The 25,849-nt window shown below is 40.4% G+C and overlaps 1 protein-coding gene across 4 annotated transcripts; it reads left to right on the top strand.

Annotated features, from left to right (window-relative positions):
- The first annotated feature begins 557 nt into the window (after positions 1-557).
- On the top strand, positions 558-25,441 carry LOC111596610 (sex peptide receptor). 4 transcript variants are annotated; one of them, XM_023310891.2, is made up of 5 exons: positions 558-815; positions 871-1,116; positions 19,430-19,656; positions 23,390-24,492; positions 24,567-25,441. In XM_023310891.2, the coding sequence occupies exons 3-5, from the start codon at positions 19,589-19,591 to the stop codon at positions 24,857-24,859; spliced, it is 1,464 nt and encodes a 487-aa protein (XP_023166659.2). In that variant the 5' UTR covers positions 558-815; positions 871-1,116; positions 19,430-19,588; the 3' UTR covers positions 24,860-25,441. The 4 variants fall into 4 exon arrangements, with proteins under 4 accessions (XP_023166659.2, XP_023166660.2, XP_023166657.2 ...); XM_023310892.2 differs by lacking the exon at positions 871-1,116; XM_023310889.2 differs by having other exon boundaries at positions 558-1,116.
- Positions 25,442-25,849: the final 408 nt, after the last annotated feature.

The following is a 25,849-nucleotide window of genomic DNA, read 5'->3' as shown; positions in this document are numbered from 1 at the left end:
TTATGAACGTTATGGTTATTTGCAAATAATTAATAACATAAATTAAAGAAGAAGAACGCGTGCCAAGAGAAACTAAGGATGGAAGTCACTGCAAAACTAATCGATATATTTTAAAGTGCTTAAGTCAAAAGATGTCGACTGTTACTGCAAATGCACTGCAGCTAAACTATCGATATATAAGTTAAGATTTTTAGTGCTGACAGTAGCTGACCTACCACATCTATTTATAGAATTATTTTTGCATAAAATATATCGATATGCTAAAACGAGTTTAGATTCTCGCCGACAAAATTAGCGATTATTTATGTAAGCTATGCTGCAGATGACCTTCAAAATTTAAATAATTTTGCATTCCGTTTTGTGCATAATTTAATTGAACATAATTAGAATCATTTTCTATCTGCATTGCACCTTCAACAATGGAAAAGTTTTGCAATCTAAGCTGCAATCTAATTAATTTTGCAGTTTGCAGTCAGTGTTACATGTTTGCTCTGCGCAATTGGGGGAACTTCTGCTGTAGTTTAATCATTTAATCATTTGATGTAGCAAATAAATAATTCATGCGCCGCATTGTACGACCTAGTCTTAAACTGTGATCGGGCGCGGGTTGAGCTATAATTGCAACTGTGGCGTGATTAAATTATAAGGCTGCCCGAGCGACCTTTTAAGCGTCCCCTTGACGCCGCCATCGCAGCTGTTGCTTTTAATTAATTTGCGCTTAGACGTCGAGTTACGAAGAAAAATTACCAGCCGCCCAAGCGAGAAAAAAAATAAAATAGTAAAAGTCTAGCTTAACGTTTTTTCTTGGCGTTCAGGTGAGAAATGAACAATGTTTGCGGCCAGTAGGCAGTCGCCACCGTCATTACGCAGATTTCTCTAAGGTACACATCCAAAAAAAAAAAAAATAAATTACTGTGGACGTGCTTCGGATCCGAGACGCAGATGTGGGTCAACAGCTGGTCGCAGTGGTGCTTGAGGCTGCACTTCCGCTACATAAATTGGCGACCAAAGTTTTATAGTTTGGCAGTCCTGTGGATGGGTTGAGGTGGACGTGTGGTTAGACAAATGTCCCATTAAATATTTGGTTTTGGTAATAGGAAATTCTATTAAGACAAGGTGAGTAAACTAGATAGCAGCAGACAGTATGTGTTAGGGCAAATTTAAATAGAATGAAAATAGATTGAAAATAAATCTATTAAAATTGGGCAGATAGTCGGCAGCATAAAACAAGTCAACTGTTAATAGATGCTCTAGTTATTTTTAGAATTCGACGTCACAGAACCAATCACGTCCACGACAAGTGCACACATGCAATCAGATTTGTTATTGAGATTGATTTTGTCATACTGTCAACAGATAAGGCGAAAGTGGGCGTGCGAGTCCATTCACACGTAAAATCAAAGAACTGCTGACCATGGGATTGACCCCAGAGTGTTCACGTGTTCAATTGGAAAAAGTCTGACGCCTACATAGAAATGTGCACAACAAATGATGCGACATCAAAACTCTAGCCTCAAGACCAGAACACAAACAGTTGGTTTAAATAGCACTAAATAACAGCTGCCTGTTGTGGCAGTTCCGCTTGGGGCTTTGCTTTATGTGCCATGGCTTTATATATTTTTATGCCCAACGTTGCGCAATTTGTGTTGCCATTTGATTAATGTACAAAGCCAAGTAGAAGTCCCGAAACGTCCTTGTCGTTTTAATAAAATGCAAATTGATATCGTCATGAAGTCAGCATCAGCTTCAGCTTTAGCTTCAGTTTTAAAATCTAATTTAGTCTTTACATTGCGCTGCATAAGCTAAGCTAGATATTGTTATATATTTTGTTAGCGCATTTGACAACTAACGTAATAGACATCGGAAAGGAGCGTCACAGAAATCCAATTAAAATGTTAAAAAAGATTATTTATGAAAGTATTTTATATAAGAAATTACTTAAATCTTTCAGGTTGTCTCAATATATTATATTTTCCTAAGCTACAAATTGGTTCGATGTGTTTTTCTTATTACAGCGCCCCATTTTGGGCCTCTTATTTGTCTAGTTTCGCTACTGCCGCTGCTGCCCATTTGAATAAACACATTAGGGTGCCGCAGAATTTGGCGCCTTTCGCCGCTTCCTTTGGAAAACTGTCGCTGCCCACGCGAAAGAAATATTGAACAGTTTTGCTGACACAATTTTTGCTATTTGCTGTTGCTTTATGTTTGCAAATGCGAAACGAAAAGAGAAAATATGAAAATGTTTAGCATTCAGCTGACGTTCTATTTGTTTACAATCGAAACACAGGCCCCCATACATACCCTGGTGTTCGCAGCAGAGTTAAGGCTAATGACAGCAGCTATTTGATAAATGCAATAAAATGAATGCATAAAGATATCAGAAAACTAACTTTAACTAGCGCACACTGGGTACTTCGCTTGGGAGGCACGTAGCAGAGAGAGCCCAGACTTTTGAAAGCTTGTCAAATTTGCAGTTTGCCCCGGCAATTGACAAGAGTTTTAGCCGCAGACGTGTCGTGTCGGGGCCAGCCCCTTTTGTGGCAGTCCCAGCCTCAAAGACCAAATCATGCATGCAAGCCCATGCAATATGCCTGGCTGTCAGCACAAATGTCCGTATCCACATCCGCATATAGATATACCCGCCCACACGTGCCCCATTCGCAGAAAACGCGACGCAGCTCAATAAATAAAAATTTATTCGCGCTGCCAGTGAAAATCGCATGTAGTATTTGGTTTTATTTACAATCACATGAAGATATCGCCACGGTTCAATGCTCAGTTGTTGCCGATATGGAATTTTTATTTTATATTTTTCATGCTGGCATGTTTTGAATTCATTTGGTTACCTTTTGTGTTATTTTATGTTATTTATTATTATCTTTGTGAATTTTCTAAAAATATTCAGAAATGAATTTGCAAATTGTTTACGTTTAATTGGATACCGTCAAGCGGCATATTTGATTTAAGTATTTTAAAAAGTTTTCAGGATTTATGAACAATGAAAATGGCAAATCCAAATAAATATTTGATTAAATTTTGAGTGCATAAAAAATGAATTTTCAAGCCAAAGTCATGGCATTGAAGCATCATAACTAATTTGTAGCCTTGCAGCTCTCACTATACTATATACATATCAGAGCTAAGCTCATTTGCAATTTGGCCAACCAAAAACTGCAATTGCACTAATTATGCAAGTCGCTTTCACCCAGCCCAGTCGTTTGTCGAGCATGTGGCCCTCATGACATCAAGCCAAAATTTTTAATGCCACTCAGTACATGGCTCATCATAAGCAGGCATGGCAGGGCGGGGCTGAGCTGCTCGGCCACTGAGCCGGAAACACTAACGAGAAAACTCTGCAACATTTTTGGTGGCAATATTTTTGGCAAACGATGTTGCCGCTGGCGCATTTCTGGTTGCATTGCCAATGAGGCTGCAATTTGGCAGCATTTTGTGGCCACAGCCGCAGTTTTCGGTTGCCACGCCTCCTGCTCTTCAGCTTTAAGTTATGTGACTGCAAATCACTGCGGCATTTAGCTTGATTATTCATTATTTTGAATGGAAATGCGGCACTAAATGAATCGGCGTTGGCCATAATTGAGCCTTAAGTTAGCCGAACTTTAATTACGTCCCAGGTCGTGCTTGAATTGGCACAGACAGCGGGTTGCCTTAAAGGATTTAAGCATTAACACGCTGAAGTACAAGCTCTTTGTTATGTGATAGACGCATCTGCTGGGCAACATGACAGCCAGACGGCGAACCATAACCACAACTTGAACCAGAACCAGCCAGATCAGCACTTGGGACAGCTTTGTTCCTGCGACAGTTTCACGCTTCATTTACATAAAGAGTCGCTGTACATTGTGTACCCAGCGGAGACAATAGCGCCACAGCTGAAGTCATGCTCTGACAAATGTTTTGGATTTGCCAACTCTGCGAAAGGGTCTGGTAACTACTGTGCCACTGTCGATAATGACCCGACAGCAATTTAGTAGTTTAGCCCCTGGAACTTAACTGCCTTAAAGTAAAAGTTTTGCGCATTTCTACTTTATGAAGTGTTAAATTTAATATTAGGACGACATTATTTAATTTGTTCGCTGGCAACAGTTGTGGCCTTTGTAGTAAACATGATACTAACCACATTGCACATACGACATGTTGGCTGCATAAATTAGCTTAGGCCATTACCCCAACCACACGGTGGGCTTTTCAGTCAGCGCGAGGCAGCGCCATCTGTTGTCGCCTTTTGCATTGACCTTAACCCCTCACGCGAGCAGCGTTAAGGAAATGGAAAACAAAGCAAACACTGCAAAGCACAAACAGTAGCAAAGTGTGCACAAGGCACAAAGCAAAACTAAGTCAAAAACATAAATATTGTCAAGTGAGCCGAGCAACAGCTAACGGTAATCAGCTGTTTGCCAACAACAGCTGGCCTGAAAGAGCGCCTGCGCAGCAAAGCTAAATGTAAGAGAGTCGCTCGACAAGTTAAGAGCAAGCATTTGCAGACGCAGTTTGACTTTGTTTGACTTTTTCTGACTTTGCAGTTTGGTTAGGTTCCACTTTGGCTTTGACGGCCGTGGATCTTAACTTAGTTTCTGGCTTTCCGGCCAAATTACTGCCAACAGTTGCCGCCAAATGCTGCTGCGAATCGTGCACACATTGATTGCCGCTCGGTGCGTTTAGCCTGTCAGCGCGAATTCTCGTCTTCGGCATTTGGCGTCGTCGTTGTCGTCGCCCGTCGTCAGAGTCCGGCTCTTCGCTGCGAATTATATCATGCGAAATTTCGGCAATGTTGTCTCAGTTGTATTTTGTATTTCGTGCGCCACGAATCGGTTCAAATAGCCGCACGATCGGCTCGGCCCATTAAACAATACGTCTGCTGCCGTATGGTCAGCGAAACTATGTGCAGAATTAAATTTAATATTTAAAAATAAAATATAAACTTCAAGTAAAATGTGTTTTAAATGTTTTGTGTAGATGGCTTCAAAATTTAAATACCATAACAAATAAGAACTTTATCTGTGTGAGCTGCAAATCCCCATTTGCTGTAAGTGCCTTGAATTATTACAGCCATTCATTATGTGCTTCATGCTAGATATACAAATTCTGAATTGAGCAGAGACTTTCATTGAAGATAATTGGCAAACAAATTTTAAATAAATATTCTAAATTCTACATTTTCCTAGCCTTCTCATAAAATAAATTTTCATATCTTACATTCTACAATTTTTATTACATTTCCAATCAATTGCTTCGTAAGCAGCATTTTCACATAACTAAACGCTTTAATCATTTGTAAGAAATCGTTGAAGCCACAATATTTTACATTCATTTGTGTTCAATTGAACAATACGCGTGAATAGGTTTTGTGTTTCTCTATTAAAATTAATGAAGCGTTATTAATGAGCCGGAGCATTTTCCAATAGCTCGCTATTAATATGCCTTGGCTAAGTATAAAAATCTGATCAAATAATTTTCTAAATTTGTTTTTCCTTCCATAATATTGCAGCTCAGATAATTTTTAGGCAACTCTTTGTGTTTGCTGTTTGGGAATCGCTTGAAAATAAGAAAAGTGTCCCAAGTCGAGAAGGACAATACCGAAGGCGAAACAATTCAAACAATCTCGAAATGGTACTAGGCAAATAAAAGCGCACGTTGCTGGCACGTGACGACACAAAATAGAAAAGAAAGTGCTACTTGAGAGACAATAAATAAGAAGAAGAAGAAGCAGAAGAAAACGCATTGAAAAGACAAGTGTGCCACACTTGAGTGTATGAGTCTGCTAGGGTTATGAAACGAGTCCCCAGAATTGGCTGAAAATAACTAGCGGGAAAAAAGGCTACTTAAGCACAGGTAGAAAATCATATACAGGCGGGAGTGAGAGCGAGGGCACTTTCAATTGTTAAGCTGCAAGTGCATTGAAATACAAGTATTCAAGTGATTTTCCACCATGCAACAGCAATGCCGACCATGCTGTTGAGTGTCTCTGTGGCAGGTGTGTGCAGTTGTTGCGGCTGTTGTGTTAATTAGAATTCGTGTTGCCATTAATTGGAACACGAACTGGACAATCGCAAAGCAATGAAGCTGCTCTTCAGTGGGCGTCATCAATCAATGGCTAACGCCCATTCAACCCATCGAAAACTTAATTAAAATCCAACCCCCTGTGGCTGCTGCTGAATGGCCAGAAATATATATCGGTCGCTGAGCTAAGTTTCATCATTTCATTGCATTTATTTATTTTTAAAGAAAACTTTTACAACTGCAAGTTTAGTGCTTGGTCATGGCATCCAAATTACACCGCTCGCTCAGCCACTCGCCTGTTTGCGCATAAAGCAGCAGCATCATCATCTACATGAAGTTTTAATCAAAAATTAGTTGAAACTTTCAGCACTAGAAACTTTCTGGGCTTTCTTTCGTGAGAAACTAATTTCCACCTAAAATTATAAAGTATATTTGGATGAATCGGAAATAAAACATCGCCGTACGCCATTGTTGGCTTGAAATTAAGTAAACAAGCCATTTGCATAACGCTGCGTATACGCAATAAAGTATTGAAACAAAAAATCGAGTCTAGGCAACTGCCATATTAACATGATTTTTCCTTATTGATGTCGCTTCCTGTTTCGTGCTGATTCAATTTCGCTCTGATTCTTTGTTGTTCCCCATTTGTTTTTTGTTTTTTCCTCCTCCTTATTATTCCTCTGATATTATTAGAGTTTTTTTGTTTTGATTGTGTGTGCAGGCACAATTTGGGTTGATATACGATAAGCCAGAAGTTGGGGCTCTATCATGTGCCTTGCTGATTGTTTCATATTACATTGGTGCGTTGTTGACCTGGCTGCCTATGCGCCTCTCGTTGCCACAACAATTGCCGCCGGTCGTGCGCCCTGCCATTTTTTATGGCTCACTTAGACGCAGATTTGTTTGCAAATGATATGTCAGCCAAGTCGCACGTAATGCCAATTATAATAAAATTACATTTTTTCTTAGGATTTATTTATGAATTGGCTGTTGTGCTGGAGCTATTTATAAAAATGAACAAAAATAAATCATAGATGAAAATTGAGATCTCAAATGGGCTTTAAGAAAGGTTTTTCGCGCAAGCGACAGCCTTTTAGTGTATGTAAAATGTAAACAACTTGGTCTGAGAAACTAAACTTTTTATGTCTATTTATTAAGCGAAACAAAAAACTTTTCTTTTATTTAATAAATTATTTCAAGTTTTATGATAAACAATGGCCAAAACTTATGCTGCAGCCGACACTTTCCGCCTTCCGAATCTTGGCTGTCAAATGTTTTCTGTGGGCACTCTCAACTAAGCTCCAAAAAAGTTGCATCCTCTTGTTGCGTCTCTTTTGGCCAACAATTTATCGTACAGAAATAAAAACTGTGACAACAAATAAGTGAACTTGGCCTGACAAGCAGAAGGCAGCAAAGTGCTATGCGTAAATTAAGCTGCTTATCATTAACTAAAAAGTAAAATATTTAACTAAATTATTAATACATATGTACTCATATATAAGGCAGACATAAAGCATAGCTATGATACTAGAGGCAGACTTTAGTAGAAAGAAAAAATATATATATATTTATTCACATTTCCAAATAAATAGCATTCCTGACTGTAATCAAAATGATTATTTCACAGCTTGGGGCAACAGTTGAGTGCGCTGTGAAATCCCTTGACAGCGTTTTACGTGACCCAGGCATTCAAGCTTCCCAAATTCCCAGTTATTGCTAAATGCTGTCAACGCGGAATGCGAGCTGCGGCGACTGGCGAGTGGCGCAGCAATGGTGCAACATGCGGCAAACAGCGCATGACTGTTAAAGTGGATCAGGCGCCTGGCAAAAAGCGCAAGAGCAAAGACCAACAAAAAATTCTTAAGATTTAAGGGTACAAGGTATCAAAAGGTGCTAGAGGGCAGCTAAGGCGGGAAACTTACTTTGAAGTTGTTGAACGATATAGAAAAGGAGGCAAAACTGTGTAAAGAGAACAGAGTGTTACAGTTGCATCAAGTTCTTCCACAGTGCAGGGTATTGCTTAGTCAGGCATGCCTTTTAGATTGTTGTTTGATGACAGCGATTGCCAGCGACGCTGTGAACGACTTTGCGACAGTTGGTTCAGGTTAAGGGCAAGCCATGAACGAGCTGTAATTCGGTAATGAAGTCGGACACAGCTGCAAGCGGTCACTATGAATTTACTGTAAATATATATGAAACGACCATTTGCCTAACAGGTTTCAGATAACGACCCGGTCTGCGCCTACCCACAATTGATTCCCCTGTAACGTCTTCCATTTCCATTTAAATATGAAAAAATGATAGGAAGTAAAGGCGCAGCCCTTATTCTTTTTAATAGACAGCCCAGTGAACACATTCAGGCACGTATTTGTTAGCATGTTATTGAAAATCAAATAAGACTGAAATGCCAATGCTGAGGCAATGCGAGCTCAAGCTTGGCGGCAACTGCAACATGTGCGTGTGCCACTTGCTGATAGATGGATATGGGGTGGCTGGGTTGGATGGGTGCCAACCTCAGTGAAAGTGCATTTGAAGTGTTTTCTTCTAATTTCGCTTAGGGTGGCGCGAAACGCAACTCAAATCGACACAGTCTTTGGCACAATTGGGTCATAAACTAGTCCAAGGATCTTGCGCTGCAATCAAGTTTTTGTATAATTCGAACTAAATAGGCTTGATAACCTTTTTGATTGAGCGCACGTCTGTGTGTGTGCGTGTGTGTGTGTGTGTAAGTGAGACGTGCATAAAGTAGTTTGGCTTAGTTTTTATGCGTGGCATGCCACAAGCGCCGGTCAGCCGTTTGTATCATGCTTTCGATATCGGCGCCCAATTAAATAATTAATGTTCATGATTGATTGCGCCATGGACTATAAAAGTGTTTACTAATCAGTAAGTTTCTCTATACAGTCAGCTTTTATAGGCTTGGCTAGTCTACTTCCCATCCCTCCTAAGTAATTAGACTGCCAAATGAATATGTACATATATATTTCAGCTTTGCCTGCAGGAAATTATGAAAGTTTATCACGTTTCAATTAAGCCAAAGAAATATATATCTATATATATATTTATATATATTTGTAACACAATCCAGTTGTACTTAAATATTAACTGCATAAAAGTTTAAAAGTAAATTATAATTATTTTATGTATATTAAAATTTCATTGCCTACTTCTAGGCGGAAGTATAATTTGTTATGACAGGGTTTAAAAGCAACTAAAATGGGGACTAAAGCCCAACCTCGTGAGCCAGCTCTGGCACATAATTCAATTAGTCAACTTCATTGTTAATTAAAACAAACTGCGCTGCACAGCATGTAAGAGGACTTGGGACACGCCCAATTGAATGTCAGCTGGTTGTAATGTTCTTTCTGTTACTTTGTGGCGAAAATGCGTAAAATAATTAAAAGAAATATCTTGGGCTCAGTGTGCCCTTGCTGCTAGGCAGGCAGCTAAGTAGATTTCAAATTATTCCATTAGTGCTGATGACATTTGCACAGGGTCTAGTAAGACGATGTGATATGATATGTGCAGTGCTAATGTGTCGTTGTCTGGCTGCTGGCCAACTTAATTAAATATGTGCTCGAGCACTGGGCGCCGCCGAAAGGGACGACCGCGGCATGGGTTGCATGTATACATGGCACGACTATTAATGGTCCAAGTTCTCTCAGCCGCTATAAAGTCAAACAATTGCGAAAAATTAGTAAACAAATCGTGGGATATTAACTTTTAGTGAAAGTCTGAATAAGAAATGGAAATGTAAATTCAACGCACGAAGGACTCAAACCTGGCACCATGATTTATGCCTGCGAACGAGACAACAAAGTAAATAAGCAACATCAATCAGAGCCGAAGTGACTGGAGGTGAGATGTGGATGTGGATTGAGTTTATGAGCCTGGCATTAGAACTTTCTGTCATAATAAGAATGCTTTCTTGCCATTTTGTCAGAGTTGTCCGCTCTCTGTCAACTCCGATAAGAATCCAGCAATTGATTGAGGCCCCCGCAAAGGACAATGTCAAACAGATAAAAGACCAACAAACTAGAAAAGTTGTCAGCTACATTTTAAAGCATTGACACTGGCACTGCCCGACCAGCGCTGAGGGATGTATAACAAATTAGCTATGGCCAACACGTAGGCTTATAAAATATTTGAGACTGCTTTACAAAAGACACCGTACGCAGCTGTCAAGTGGTCAGCCTGAGGATTGCCGAAATTATATACAGAGAAGGGTCCTCACACTTGACCTGGCTGGCAGTCAGTCAAATGCGTAGGCCGTGCGTTTTTCACAGCCAACTTGGCATCTTTCCCGCTGGCAACTGTGCGCGATTTTAAATTTTTCTTGATGGAAAAAGGGAAAACAAGTGAACAGCTTACTCTATGCATCCATTATTCATATTTGACAGCCTTTTGCGCCTACGTTGCGTATGCGTTTTATTTGCTTTCAAGCGAATTTTTTCGGTGCTGAAGTTTTTTTTATAGACGCCAACGCTTGAAATGCGTAGCAAATTGTTTTATGGAAATATGAAGAGTTCGAATATCAGGCAAAGTGCACAGGGCTTAAGGCAGTTGCCAATATCATGAAAATAAATATTTGCAAAATTATTGTTTACTTTTGATTATGTATTTTTATCGACGCGGATACACGAAATGCCAACCAGTATACTTGTATACTGTGTCTGGTGTACAGCATTGTTAAGGGGCACTGATTAGGTGCACTCGAATGAGTTTCCAGTGTTTTTCACTTGATTAAAGACACCTTGAACTCTGCCAAATGAACTAGTTTACGACTGCCTCAATCAATCAAGTTGACTCAAGAGTTTAAGACGCTTGCAACTCAATTTGGGGCAACTTCAAATGAATATCAGGCATAGCAAACACCAGTTAACAGCCAGGATAACAATACAAAACGAGCCCATTCTAAAATCCCTGGACCAGCATGTGGGTCTAACCACAGCGGGCCTAAAACAATTTCTTAAAAATTTGCATAAATTGGCACAAAGCCAAAGCTGCCACAGAAACGGGTCCACATGGGTAATGGGAAGCAACTTGACAGCATTCTTTGAATATCCAAATCGTTTTAACTAACTTAAATACTTTATCTCTTTGTTGCATAATTGAAAGGCGTTGTTGCATGCTGCATACAATTGAATAAATTATACCTTAAGCTTAAGTGTCCAAACTCTTTAAGCATTTGAGTGTGTGTGTGTGAGTGAGTGAGTGTGTATGTGGCTAGGTATGTCTCCATATGTATAAGTGTAATTTGTATCTGTATCTGTATCTCTGTATCTGTATCTGTATCTGTATCTGTATCTGTATCTGTATCAGTATCTGTATCTGTATCTGTATCTGTATCTGTATCTGTATCTGTATCTGTATCTGTATCTGTATCTCTATCTGTATCTGTATCTGTATCTGTATCAGTATCTGTATCTGTATCTGTATCTGTATCTGTATCTGTATCTGTATCTGTATCTGTATCTGTATCTGTATCTGTATCTATATCTGTATTTGTATCTGTAACTGTATCTGTATCTGTATCTGTATCTGTATCTGTATCTGTAACTGTATCTGTATCTGTATCTGTATCTGTATCTGTATCTGTATCTGTATCTGTATCTGTATCTGTATCTGTATCTGTATCTGTATCTGTATCTGTATCTGTATCTGTATCTGTATCTGTATCTGTATCTGTAACTGTATCTGTATCTGTATTTTGCACATATGGTATTTAATACAATTTATATTTAATGAAAGTTTTCATTACTTTGCAAATTCTGAAATACTTATGTTTGCATTTAGCATTAGCTGCAATGCTGAGCTCAAAATGCTCTGGCCCATGTGCTTGACTGGGCTTAGCCTTTAGCGGACCGGACATGCGTCGGATTTGTAACTACATAATTTTGTTAGCTGAGTGCAGAAATTCTGGGAAGTCAGCAAACGAACTCCCTTTCCACAGTTGCCGTATCTATTTCTGGGCGCAAATTAAATTAACACAACATTGAGTCCAAGCAGAGCAACATTTTATATGCCGCAGAGAGCAAGAAAATGAGTGGAGGCTGGCATCACAGCTGGATATCATGGGCACGCAGCTGGTATGCCGGCAAGCTGTCCTCAGATGTGTGTATATATGTGTATACAAAAAACATTTGTATGTATATTTTTTGCATTCGCTGGGGCTTATGCGTTCGTTGTTCGCCTCATTCATATCCATTGTGGCAAAATGCAATCAAATTACTTTGATGTTTCCATTAATGTCGTTTTCTTTAGCGCTGGCTGCGTGGAGGAGCAGCAGCAGCAGCAACAACTGTGAGCGGTAGCTGTTGATTATGATAACGAGATGTTTCTAGCTGCCTTAACAGCGCGTGTGCCTCAATTCATTTTGTCAGTTGATGCTTGCTGCTGCCTTCTGTGTTTATTTTTTGTCCTTGCCTCTGGAAATCACAGCCGCACAATGTCCTGCAAGGCATTTTTATTGGACTGGCGACTTGTCGTCTCCACGGAATCATGGAATGCAAAGCTTGCTTGTGCGTAACGTCACAAAGACGCGCCACAAGTAATTCATTCGAATTATTATCCAACAATACAACAACTTGGCCATTCAGGCCCACTCCCTGGAGGCTACTCTGGACTCCCTGTTGAGCGGCTTTGTGAATATCCTTTTAATATTCAGCACGAGCTGCTGACAATTTTTATTTACTTTTCAATTAAATATTTCTCAATCTTATTTCTAGATTATCTTGTCTTGTCTTGTCTGTCTCTCATGTGCAGAAAGGGTATTCAGGTTGACTCCAGACTTTAAGCTTACCTTTGCTAAGGGTATAAGGGTGTCATTTCCGCTTAAAGTTATGACACTTTCCGTCACCATTTTCTGGTGCAGCATTTTGTTTATCTATTTTTCATTGTTTAACCTGGGCAAGCATCAAAGAAAACACATTTCCTCTGCAAATACCGAGAACGAAAAATGTTGTGGGAAAAGCGGAAAATGCGAAACTCTGTTCGGCATGATACCTAGGATGCCCGCGTACTGCTATAGAAGGCAAATTCTGAATAATTAAAAAAGAGACAGAGACAGAGATACAAAGATAAAGCGAAAACTGTAGAGTTTCACTGACTGAGAGATTGATAATCACTGCAGTCAGCACGAACTTTGTTTATACCTTAAATTTCTATCATTGCATTTTTATTTACCGTTTCCGCTAGCTATTTTTTACGAACTTACCAACACGATTCGTAATTACTCGTTCGAGTCGTTGGCTATTTACATAATTTTGACCTTGCTTTAAGTTTTCAATGGTGCCCTCAAGTCGTTGCTGCCCGCTCCAATGCGTCTACTTAATGGCAGACTACTTGTTCACTTGACCACGCCCCGGCAGTGGGCAGTGGGCAAGTAGTGGGCGGTGGGCATTGAGTGCGGCTGAATGGAAGCTCGGTGCGGCGCTGCATGCCAATCGAGCCAGGCACTCTGAGCAGTCAACTTAGCTGACAGCTGCTTATTATGTGTGAGGGCGAAGCACCGGTGCGCGAACACTTAAAGTGTATTTAAATCAAGTTCAGGTGCAATGCCAGGTAAACTGAAATTGATTTTTCACAGTTCAATATGTATTGAATTTCTGTGCAATTGTTATATTATAGTTATATGAGAGGATATCTTCCGGCAAAGCAGTGTTCACTTTTCGATTGAAGCCAATATATGCAGAGCTTCTGTGAGGAAAAACAGGCGGAAAATAGTTTGCATAAGAAGGGAGAGAGACACACAGGATGGCATGGCTCCCAGAGCACATCATACATTTACTTTTCCGACACAGACACGTATCCTTTTATGTGCTATACAATTTAGGAAAAGTCTTTCTCTCAGCTCCTTTCACACTGTATCTTTAATTTTAGATGCAAAGTTTAGCATGTCTTCGCTCAGCTCGTTCGCTCAATTAGCACCAGCTTTGTTTTGCTACTGCGCTGCACTTCAGGACGTGCGTCTTACACAGGACGTTCACTTTGTTAAGCTATTTACACGCTCCGACACATGTGCATAGTAGCTGCTGCAAATTGCCAGCATTCAGTTGGCCAACAGGCAAATGGCAAATGGCAAATGGAAAATGGCAAATGGCTAACAGGTATTTCAGCCTGAACAGACACGTTTCAATTAGGTCGAAAGGCGTCACCTCTTATCTATTATATGCGACGTTTCCTTAACATGCTGACCAGATTCAGTTTCAATAGCCCAACGGCACACTAATCCCTGCACAATGCATCGATAGCAGCTGCAAATAACATGAGCTCATGTGTAATTGCATTGATAAGCCAAGCGCTTGTTGTTGTTCTGCTTGTATTTCAGTTGCAAACCTTGGCTAACCGCAATTAGCCGGATTATTATGGCAAGCAGGCGGCAGCTGATAGCCAGCGTAAACAGTGGCAGTGGAGTGAACGTGCTGTCAATTTGCATATCTGTTCAGGAGACCCAAGCATAATGACGCACACTCTATTAATCAGATTACAATGTTTGCTATGCATAATAATAATATCATTAGTATCTCATTGTTTAGCTATTCCAGCTGCTTGCTCGCTTCAGGCTGCATTTCTTATCCTGAAGTGTTCTTGCGCGATAATAAATTCAGTCTTCAGTGTCAAATTTTTTACTGCAGCAGACAGTAGACATCAGATTTCAAACATATATTTAAATTCTTGATGTGCTTTCTGGTAATGGGTTAAGCTCGAAAAAGTTCTGTCTTTGATATACAAGTTTTTGTGAACGCTTCCTTAAGCAATTTTCTTATATGATATGCGAATGTCAAATGAGCTCGCTTTTGTCTGCTGCCCGACAACATGACGTATGCGTGATGAGGCCAAAAGTAGAGTGCTGAGCGCGAATCCAACACAACAGCAAATAGACACACACACTCATGGTCACACACACACAGCCATACATGTTAACGGTAATGTGAATTTCATACGACTTAACAAATTCCTTCAGCTGCATTTTTTCAGAATAAATCGAGTTTTTTGCTCCAGTAAAAGAATTTTTTTTAAATAAGACGCAGCAGCAGCCTCAGCTGACTGACATTTGAATTATTGGCAAGGACAATAGCAAGGCCGCTGCTGTGTCAACAGGCTGTGGCACCTGAGCGATTTGATTAAAATTGTATGAAACCAAATGAATATGCCAAGGGAATGTTTTTATAAGCATTCGAGCTGGCAACATGATTGCCCAGTAAAGATTTGTTTCACAGAAATAATTGTTGCCTGTAATTAAGAGCAGGAATCGTAATTTGCAAAGCTAAAAAAGGAAAATTGAAATACTACTGAAATAGCTGGGTGTAAAGTGGGTAAGGATCGCCTAGATATTAAATATAGTTCAAGATTTTTTAAAATTATTTCGAAGTATCATCAAACCTTGGGAGACACCTAATTTGGTAGACGACTCGGCTATTAATGCTAAATATAAATATACGCATTTGAAAATATAAAGCACTTTGTCTGCATATATTCAGCCCAGCTTCTGGTCTAAAGCAGAACAATTGAATATAACAAACAGTTGCCATAGTAAAATATTCATTTGTCCATCTGCTAGCGTAGGCACTTTTGTATAAATTTAGACAATACCTTTACGGCCCACTTGAAATGAGTGCTGTGGGTAGCAGAACAGAGAAAAATTACCAAAGCAACAAACAACAAATTTCATGTATCCATCTGCCTAGGGTATGTACTATTTGTTAATCCGGAATAAGCAAGCCCTTCAATGCTTTGTGTTACGTTTCACCAACAGTTGACATAGATTGTCATAATTTTGTTTTTGCTCAGTGAGGCATAGAAAGCCACACAAAAGACTAAAAAGCAGAGAGTAGAGAGTAGAGAGTAAAAGTGAGAGAGAGAGAGTGTGTGTCTAGATTAGAGAATTGTGCCGAGGACATCTGGCGGAAATTTGCTAGGATATTAGCTGACTGAATAGAAAGTCTGCCAAAATATTTACAGTTAACTGTTATGTTTGCATTTGTATACGTATTTGTAGCTGTGTGTGTGCTCAGTACACAAATATATACATACATCACAGTCATGGCCAGGGGCCAGGGGCCAAGCGAACGTGCTGCAAGTGGCATCAGCAACAACTCAACTCGCCCACGCCCAATGCCACAATCATCCACACCCACACGTTTGCAATTTATGCTGCGATGTGACCATGACTCGACTGTTTTATGAAAGCCAACAACACGATAAATATAAAGCGTTAAGCCGAAAGCAGCTGCGTTTAAGCCAAAAGTGCAGATTCAAGCAATTAAAGTTGTATTATACGTCAGCTGAGTTAAATGCTGCTGCTGCTGCGGCACCCTGACAGCCCATATGCATTATGCATGCAACTTTAAGTGTGGCACCGCGTGTCTCCCCCAACCCACGTGTCTCTTGGCTTGGCTGTCAGCCCTTCTATTATAATCACGGTTGGCCTTTGTTACAGTTTGATGTTGATGTTGATGTTGTTGCCGTTGCCAAGAAAATCACATAACTAATGAGAAATTTACGTTGCAGCCGCGTGAGAGTGCATCACAATATAGTTAATTACAAATATTTATTAATGAGACGCGAGGCAGGCCGCATAGAGTTGAGAGAGACACAAAGAGCGAGGCAGAGAGAGAGAGAGAGAGAGAGAAAAAACCCATTTCTGTATAGCAGGATCTATGAGAATGAGAAAAAGAGAGGCGCTTAGAGAGAGAAAGAGAGGGGCAGAGAGAGTAAGAGAGACAGGAGAGCAGGAGAAAGAAAGGAAAGGGAGAGATAGGGGGAAAAAGAGAGAAAGAGAGAGGGAGGGGGGAGGGGGGGAGAGCGCGCGAGAGCGTTGCATATATTAACTAGAGTCTTATAGAAATTTATGTAACCAATATCCTTCCCTTACCCTGAAGTGTCTTTTCTTTGTGCAGCATTTTCTCTGCTTAACTTTTCTATTATCCTCCATATTTACGCCCTCCACTTTCATTTGCTTCCCTCTTCATTTTTTAGGCCAATTATAAGAAAATTCAGCCAATTTCGAAAACAATCGCTGGCTGTAACGCCTGTTATCACACGCCCACTCGCAATACTTTCTCATCATTTGCAATTTCATTTTGTTTATGAGCAATCATTTAAAAAATATAAAAAAAAAACAATTTTTAAATAATGCCAATGGGGTTCGCCTCGGGTAAACAAAAATGCCAAAGTAAATTGAACTTTTTGTTTACACACAAATAAATGAAATGCAAAAAGCAAAGAGCGCAATTTCAACGAGGAAAGCGCTGAGCACAGTACATAAACGCACTCAAATCAATAACTGTAATCAATAGCAGAAAATGTGTATTAATTTAAATGCTCTGGCTTTGAGTGCGACATGGTGATGTATGCATGAATGCATAAATCAAGTGTTCAAGCCAGCTAAAACTGGAACCAAGACAAAAGCGAGCAAGCAAGGAAGAAGCTAGCTGGCTCTGGGGTTACGTGATCCCTTCAATCGGACTTGTCATTGCCATTTCTCATTGTTCGCCAGCTGGCCACAAAGGCAATATGGAGCAGGCTGGCTGGGTGCCTGGTGGCAGTCACAAATGAAAGCATTCCGATTTGTGGCTGATCTCTTTCACTCTGGCATTGGCATTCCAGGCAGCTACCTAAGCGCAAATCAGTCGCTTCTTCAATTGTCCATTGTACGTGTGCGCACTGGACTGTGCCACAAATGAAAATCTGTGCCACATTTCTGTTATTAATAGGGGTTGTCAGGCGAAAAATGAAGTTCCTGTTGTTGTGTAATTGATTGCGTTGATTTCTGAATTGATGCCAATCTTTTGCGTTCACTTGTCTCTTTCAGTGTTGCAAAAATATAGCATACTTTTGTGCGCGCGCGAATCAGCACCAGCAAATGTGCCTAATTAATCATTTAATTTGTCATGCCATTACACACACATACAGTCGATAATTGATGTAATTAAAAGTTAATTAATACGTACTCTTGGCTATGTGTATTTCTTTGAATTTTAATGTTAGTGCGCGGCAGCTGCCGTCGAGGGAGCATATTCGAATGTGAGTGTCGAACTCAAATGTCTTTGCCTCATTAATGTATTGGTGTGGAGACCAAATGTTAATGAATTTATTGCCTCTTATGCACCATAAGTGTTAAAGCTGTGGCTGAAGCAAAGAACAACCAAATTGAAGCCAGAAATTGCTTAGCTTAGCTGAAGACATTAAACTTTTCTTGCATATAAATCTAATCAGATTTTGTTTAAATCATAACTCGGCTTAGTGATAGAAAATAAAACAGAATTTGATAATCATGCAATAATAGTTTTATGATATCTTTTGACGTCAAAACTGAAGCACAAAGTAAGCCAAAAACAATTTATAAAAACATAAAAAAAGTTTTAGAAGCGAAAAATTTAAAGTGATTTTTTTAAAAATAATTTGTCAATTATAAAGGTAACCAGAACATAGATTAAGCTATCATAGAGACACTCTAAGCTTCACTTAAAATGTTATTTTCTAGTATATGAGTTTGTTAGTCTAACTAACATTTAAAAAAAGCAGCTGCTACGTTTAACTCTATGACAATTCCAGTGCCAGTGCCAAGTGCACTTCACAATTTCAGCAATTGACAAGAAATTAATCAACCAAATGTAATTAATTATGAAGCTCACAATTTAGCAGAAGCGTGTAAGCTAGTTAACTATAATTTGCGCATTTAGAATTCACTACAATTACAAATTAAATTGCCTGCTAACCAGTGTATTGCCTGTGCTGCATATTTAAGGAGCTTTTGTTGCGGTTTCGCCTGCCACGGTACGTGTTAATTACTGCAGCCCGAACTGTTGGCCAAGTGGAGCTGCTCTGCAAATGTAATTAAAAACTGTGGAAAGCATAAAAAGTGCGGCAGCCGCAACGACTGCAAAGCAAAGCGCATGACAGATAACAAATAGCTCAGCACGAGGGCTAGAGCAGATTTGAGCAAAGCAGATAGAAAGATACGGATACGGGGATACAACAGCAACATCAACAGCAACAGCAAGATAGATAACATTTGCCAAGACATGCCATTTGTTTGCGTGCGCTGCGAATACAAATCTAATTTGGCCCTTGGATAAAGCATATATTCACTAATACTAATGCGATTTGCTAGGGTCAGCTGGGTCGGTTGCAGCAGGCGCGATGAGCTTTAATTTAGTTGCATTGCAGCTGGCCACTGTGGCAATTAAATTGTGTGGCATAGAGGCATGCCCCATTTAGCCACTTGACAGACGTGAGCAGCCTGGCAAATTTTTGTCGCATTTACTAATCGACTTTGGCGCTTGGGCGAAGGCGCATCATAAAATATTCAAGGAGTTGCGGCGCATGTGGCGTATACGCATCAATTTATAATTGATATTAATCATACGCCACGTTTAACGCTATGTATCTTCTATTTTATTTTCAGAACTCGCCAGACATTTGAACAATATTCAATTTTTAATGCATCTGCGGGCAACGCTTCTCATGCACAGGCCACCGCTGCCGCCGCCACTGCCGCTGCTGACCTTGGCAGTCTAGAGTGTCAACAACAATAACATCGAGCACGACAACAACAACAACAGCCATGGCTAGCAGCAGCAATGATACGACGCCGCTTTACTGCGGCACGGGCATGGATAATTTCCATACGAGGTAAGTCTATGGCAATGCCAATGCTAATGCCAGCGTCTGCAGCCCGAGGATTTCTCAAGGACAATTCCGACTGAACTCTCTGCAGGATATTTAGAAATTGAAGCACTGCCGAAATCGATTAATTCATTGCATTGCCGGCAGCTCATTTACTTCTATTTCGACAATTTATTGGGGATGTTGGGTGGCATTTCCGACGACCTTTTTATGACAGCAACAGCAGCTATGAAATTATTTATATATAATTAAACTGTAAAATATGAACAGCGCAAAATATTTACTTAAATTGCATGCCCAGCGCACATAAAATGAGAGTAATATATGAAAATAATAGGAAAACCAGTAAGAGCGTGCCAGTGGGGAGTGCTTGACTAGCTGATGTACTGTAACGCGAGACGAGGTTTTGCTAGATTACATGCACAGGGTGGCCAAACAAGACAGATACTATTTTATTTAGCTTTTTATCTGCAGCTGTTTGGGTTAAAGTTGCATTGTGATTTGCCATTTAGTCATGGGTGGAATGAATATAAAGAATTAATACAAAAATGTGTACTAAGATCCCGGCTTAAAAAATATAATATACATTTCGTTCGCTTTCATATATTAAGCTTATAAAATCTAAATATTTTTTCGTTAATCTATTCCATTAAATACGTTTTATCTATATATTCATCAACCAACCTGACGAAAATCTTTTTCAAATTTTTTAGCTTACATTTTGTCTAAAATTAATCAACTTGAATATCTCGAAATTCTATATAAAATTATTGTAAAATCAATTTCTGTTACGTACAAAAACCATATGCCCCGCTGTGCTCATTTTCAATAGGTATAAAAATGAATAAGAGTGCTCTAGTCGAGTGTGTGCCTGCCATCACATAACATACACAATAACAAAATATATAGCACTCACACACACTTATATAGCAGACACACACACACACTCTTACACACACTCTTACAAGTGCATGGACTATGCAGCAGCTTCTCTGCTGCTGCTTGCTATAACCACTTAAAATGTGTTGCAAAATAATTTCAGTTTTTATTGTTTCGCATTCGCAGAAATCAGAGCTTCCATTTATGTATATATGTGTATGCCATGGCAAGGTTGAGCTAGTATATATTGAATTCTCTAGATAATTTTCTATATTCTTACTGCACTATATCATTGGCATGCTATAAAATTGTATATAATTGCCCCCATCAAAAATACATAATACAAAAAGTAAAACAAAAGTAAAGTCGATTAATTCCAGCTATAATAAAAACACATTTATTGGCATTTAAGCGCAGCGCTGATATTTGAGACTTAACGCTCTATCAATCTAACATTGGATAAGCATTTGAATTTTATAGTCTCTGCTGAACACGTTCCAGTACACACACTCACACACAGACACACGGTACGCTGGTTGTTGTCGTGTGTGCTGAGCAAACAGCGCTGCCTGCAATGCCAATAAAGACTGTAAGCCTGCAGCATTTGCCTACTTACAACAGAACGAATAAAATTTTCACATCCTGGCTTTTTGTTTAGTTTGCAGCAGGCAATAGCATTTGGAAATATTTCTAAATTTTTACGGCCCAGTTCGGTGACCGAAACTTTTCGGCCTCAAATATGTACGTGGGTGCCGACTGGGCCCCAAGGGTGATGCCTTCTTTCGTGAGCCCTTAAATGGAGAAGGAGGAGTGGGACCTGTGTGTGTGTGCGTCTTTGCCTTTCTGTTGTTGCCTGTTTACTCAGCAAGAAATTAAACTTACATAAAGTGTGAGGCAATCAAGTCTGTAACTCAGCCACAGGCAGCTTTAAAGCTGCCACACGCTGCCATTTGGCACTCAGCTGCTCTGCTGCACACTCGATCCCACTGCTGCCATAAACATATATTTGGTTTGCTTTTAGGTAAAATCTTTATTGTTTTCTCTATCTTACTTTCAACCACAATGCAAAATAAACAGCATAACAAAAGCGCTGAGAAAGCTAAACATTTCTAAAAGTTTTTTCCCATTATTTACGTGCTTGCATTGCTGCAAGTAATTGAAAATATTGCTGATAGGGAAGTATGGAAAGTAAATTGAGTTTTCTCAGCATGGAATGGATACCCCTAATCTGCTAATTGTAGCTGTCTGCAAGGGAAACAGAGAGTTTTGAAACGTTGGGCAAGCTGTCCTTTCTGGGTCAGCTTCAATATTTTCTCTATATCTCGGTTGGGAATCAGGCAACTAGCTTCCACCTGCCAAGCCACCTAATGTTCAGCTATTTGGAAAAACCTCGACTTTCCAATGAAATATTCACAGCTTGTGTTTGCCTTACGACCAGTAGGAGAATTGAAACAACAGCCCATTTGGTGCGCTTGAGTAGACTTAAATTTTGGGCCAGCTGCTAGAAAGCAAAGTGGAAATACCTGGAAATTACGCCCAAATGGGTTAACTGGGACCACAGCATTTCCAATTTTCATAACAAACATGTTCAACTATGCAAAGTCTAATGGATTGGCCAGCAATTAGTAGTTGAAACAACTTGCAAGGGACTTTTGTCCAGCTAGATACGGCATTTCAGAAGCGCTTCCAGTGCAGCTCATTTCGAGACCGGGACTTTAATAAACAAAGGAATTTAATGCGTACATAAGCATTCGTGTGGCCATCCATCAACAAGGATTAGCAAGAGCAATAAATTTAACTAAGCTAGGCACTCTGTAGCCAGGACTAGCAGAGCGCCAGAGAAAACGCGCGTGGAATGCGCGCTCTGTAAAATTCTTTGATGAATGTTGCTCTAGAATATGCGTAAAAAATGCGAAAAAAGCTTGCTCACCTGCAAATACGCCACATTCCTGCCGTTAGTTTGTCTATTTCCCAAATGACAAACGAAACAGCAACAGCAACAACAAGCAGAAGCGCTTCCGTTTCGCTCTCAATTTCTGTGAAGGCTGACATATACGGAAACAAGTTAAAAGCCGTTACAAAAGTGCCCCAGCAACATGCTGTCTATCAAAATAGAAACATTTCTATTATATCTGCTTTTTTTTGCGTTCTCATATGGCAAATAATTTATTTTCGGCATCAGTTTTGGTCGCTTTCCCCTGCGGCGCAAAGAAAACGTTTTTCTTATTGTTGCAAAAAAACGAGCTGTCAAATGAACACGACTGTTGATTCATCTTAATTGCTTGTTTTATGCGTGTCGCACAGTTTGCCTTCAGCTTTGTCATTAATATTACGCATACGTCGCGTGGGACGTCAGAAAGGGTTGCACTTGACTGCCTGACTCAATGCACGTCTGTCTGGCATCTGTGCCTTTCTACGACTGTTGACACAATTTTTCTTAACTTTTTTTGTTCTGTGGGAGCCGCCACTTGAATGCTGCTTGGAGTGACTGACTGAGTTTGAGGCTGTCTGGCCGTGACGGCGTCTTTCAACGTGCGCCTTGCCAATTTGGCACGTACCCATTTGATGCACAAAGCAAATAGCCAAGTGTTAGATACACATCTAATTGCTATTGCAGACAGATAGACAGACAGGCTATAATTTAAGCACCCACCCAGCCAATCGACAGCCACAGCATGATGGGCCCACTTTAATGCCTTGCCACACGCAGGGCTTAGGTCACATTCACAAGAAACTTTCTTACTGCCAGACAGGTATTTGAGTGTGCAGGTGCATGGCAAGGTATAACGGATAAATTATGTATAGATAATCTTATTAAGTATTCCATCTGCTCATTATCTCGTTCCCTTCTCTCCTTCAGCTATAAGAATATGCACGGCTATATCTCGCTGGTGGTATGTATACTGGGCACCATAGCCAATACCTTGAACATTATTGTGCTGACACGGCGTGAGATGCGTTCGCCCACGAACGCGATTCTGACGGGCTTGGCCGTGGCCGATCTGGCTGTCATGCTGGAGTACATACCCTACACGGTGCACGATTATATACTGAAGGACAGCCTGCCCAGAGAGGAGAAGCTCAGCTATGGCTGGGCCTGCTTCATCATGTTTCACTCGATCTTTGCCCAGGTGCTGCACACGATCTCCATCTGGCTGACAGTCACGCTGGCTGTCTGGCGTTACATTGCAGTGGGCTATCCGCAAAAGAATCGATTGTGGTGCGGCATGCGCACCACTATAATAACCATAACCACAGCATATGTTGTCTGCGTGCTGGTGGTTTCACCCTCGCTCTATCTGATCACGGCCATTGCCGAATGGATGGATCAGTTGGATGCGGAAGGCAAGGTGATAAAAAGCATACCCCTGAGCCAATACCTGATCGACTATAGAAACGAGCTGCAAGCTGCAACGTTTGCTGCGCTAAATGCCACGCCCCCTAGCCTAATGGCCAATGATACTCAGAGGGTAAATATGAGCATATTGACCACAACCGCAACGCCAACTGCAGTGCCCGCGCCCCTTGTGGTGCGCAACGTGACCGTCTATCGGCTGTCCCACAGCGATCTGGCCCTGCACAAGCCCTTGCTGCTGAATGCCACCTTTCTGATCTACAGCGTGGTCATCAAGTTGATACCTTGCATTGCACTGACCATACTCTCGGTGCGGCTCATCCTGGCTCTGCTGGAGGCCAAGAGGCGACGCAAGAAGCTGACCAGCAAGCCGGCTTCGGCGACGTCGTCCAGCAACGGCACCAAGACTGTGGTCAATGGCAAGCCAGCCGAGCGACCGCGCAAGAATAGCAAAACCCTGGAGAAGGAGAAGCAAACGGATCGCACCACACGCATGCTGCTGGCGGTGCTCCTGCTGTTCCTCATCACAGAATTTCCCCAGGGCATTATGGGACTGCTGAACACAGTGTTGGGGACTGCATTTCTGCTGCAATGCTATCTGAAACTGAGTAAGTGTGAGCTATAGCACCTTAGAGTTAGCTCTAGAATTACGGCACATAAATTCATTTGCTTGCATCCTTAGGTGATCTGATGGACATACTGGCTTTAATCAATTCCAGCATCAATTTCATACTCTACTGCTCCATGAGCAAACAATTTCGCAGCACATTTACTCTGCTATTTCGACCAAAGTTTCTGGAGAAGTGGCTGCCCGTGGCACAGGACGAGCTGACGGCCACTCGGGCGGACGGGCTGCAGCGGTCAGTGATAGCGGCGGCACCTGACAAGTGCCAAGTGCCGATACACAAGCAGCCACAAGTGGTGACACTGGCAGCCACCACCACTACAACGACCACCCAAGTAACGAATCTGTAGCACAAAAGCCAGCAGCTGCAAGCGCCCAGTCATGTGGCTGGCGGCAATACCCAAGAGGCAAAGCCATGCCACGCCATTGTCGTAGTTGTGGACAATGCGAGCGGTGCAGTGGATCATCGCCTGTGTGTCGACGAAGCGTTGTCACTCGCCAGCAATGGCAGCTCACATGCCACATAGTTTCGCGAATGCAATTAGATATAGCTGCTTATGTAAATGAAATTCAATAAAAAGAATATATATATATATTTGGTCCAAATCTACAGTTTACGGTTGATAAGTTGTTTTGTGGTGCGCACAATAAAGTATTGCATACATTAGGGCGTTTTGCATAACATCAGCCAAAATACAAATAATAACAATGCAAACAAAAAAGCGATAATAATGCACATCATTCATACGCACCATTGGCTTGGCAATATCATGTTAAAAAACTCGCACAGCTAGAGGGAAATAAACAGGATAAGAATTCCGTGTGCACATGCTGGAATGCGCGGCTGTCAAATGCAAATCAAGCAGGATGACTAAGCGCTCCATGCGATTAAACAATTTGATTTATATAACAAAAGGTAATCAAAAATAAAGAGAACGATTTTTTTATATAAAATATTGTATGTACATGAACAGTTATGCGATATTTATTTATTAAGTATTTTATTTAATTTTTATTACAAATAATTTGCATAGGATTCAGCAGAATCGAAAATTATGTAGTACAGCTTTTTGTACTTAAGAAACTTGGCTTTTGCTACATATTATTAGTTATTAAACAATAATAATAATAATTGAACTCTGATTTAGTTATATGTAACATAAAATTGTTGAACAAGCATCGACTGTTTATAAACAATACTTATATAAGTGATAAGCGAAGGCTGCATTAAAAAAGTTGTATAAATTTGCATAAAACTTAAAATAAAATAAAATAAAATAAAATACAATGATTTATATTGATGAAAGTATTTGCAATCGAGCCCCAGCAAATATTTTCAA

Source organism: Drosophila hydei, unplaced genomic scaffold (assembly GCF_003285905.1).
Source record: "Drosophila hydei strain 15085-1641.00,03,60 unplaced genomic scaffold, DhydRS2 tig00000001-arrow-pilon, whole genome shotgun sequence".
Lineage (NCBI taxonomy): Eukaryota > Metazoa > Arthropoda > Insecta > Diptera > Drosophilidae > Drosophila > Drosophila hydei.
This window is presented reverse-complemented; position numbering and strand designations above follow the sequence as displayed.

Coding starts and splice junctions, on each gene's coding strand:
- LOC111596610 (XM_023310892.2), top strand. CDS start 19,589: ATGGCTAGCAGCAGCAATGATACGACGCCGCTTTACTGCGGCACGGGC. Junction 19,657..23,389: donor ATGGATAATTTCCATACGAG/GTAAGTCTATGG, acceptor TCTCTCCTTCAG/CTATAAGAATATGCACGGCT. Junction 24,493..24,566: donor GCAATGCTATCTGAAACTGA/GTAAGTGTGAGC, acceptor TTGCATCCTTAG/GTGATCTGATGGACATACTG.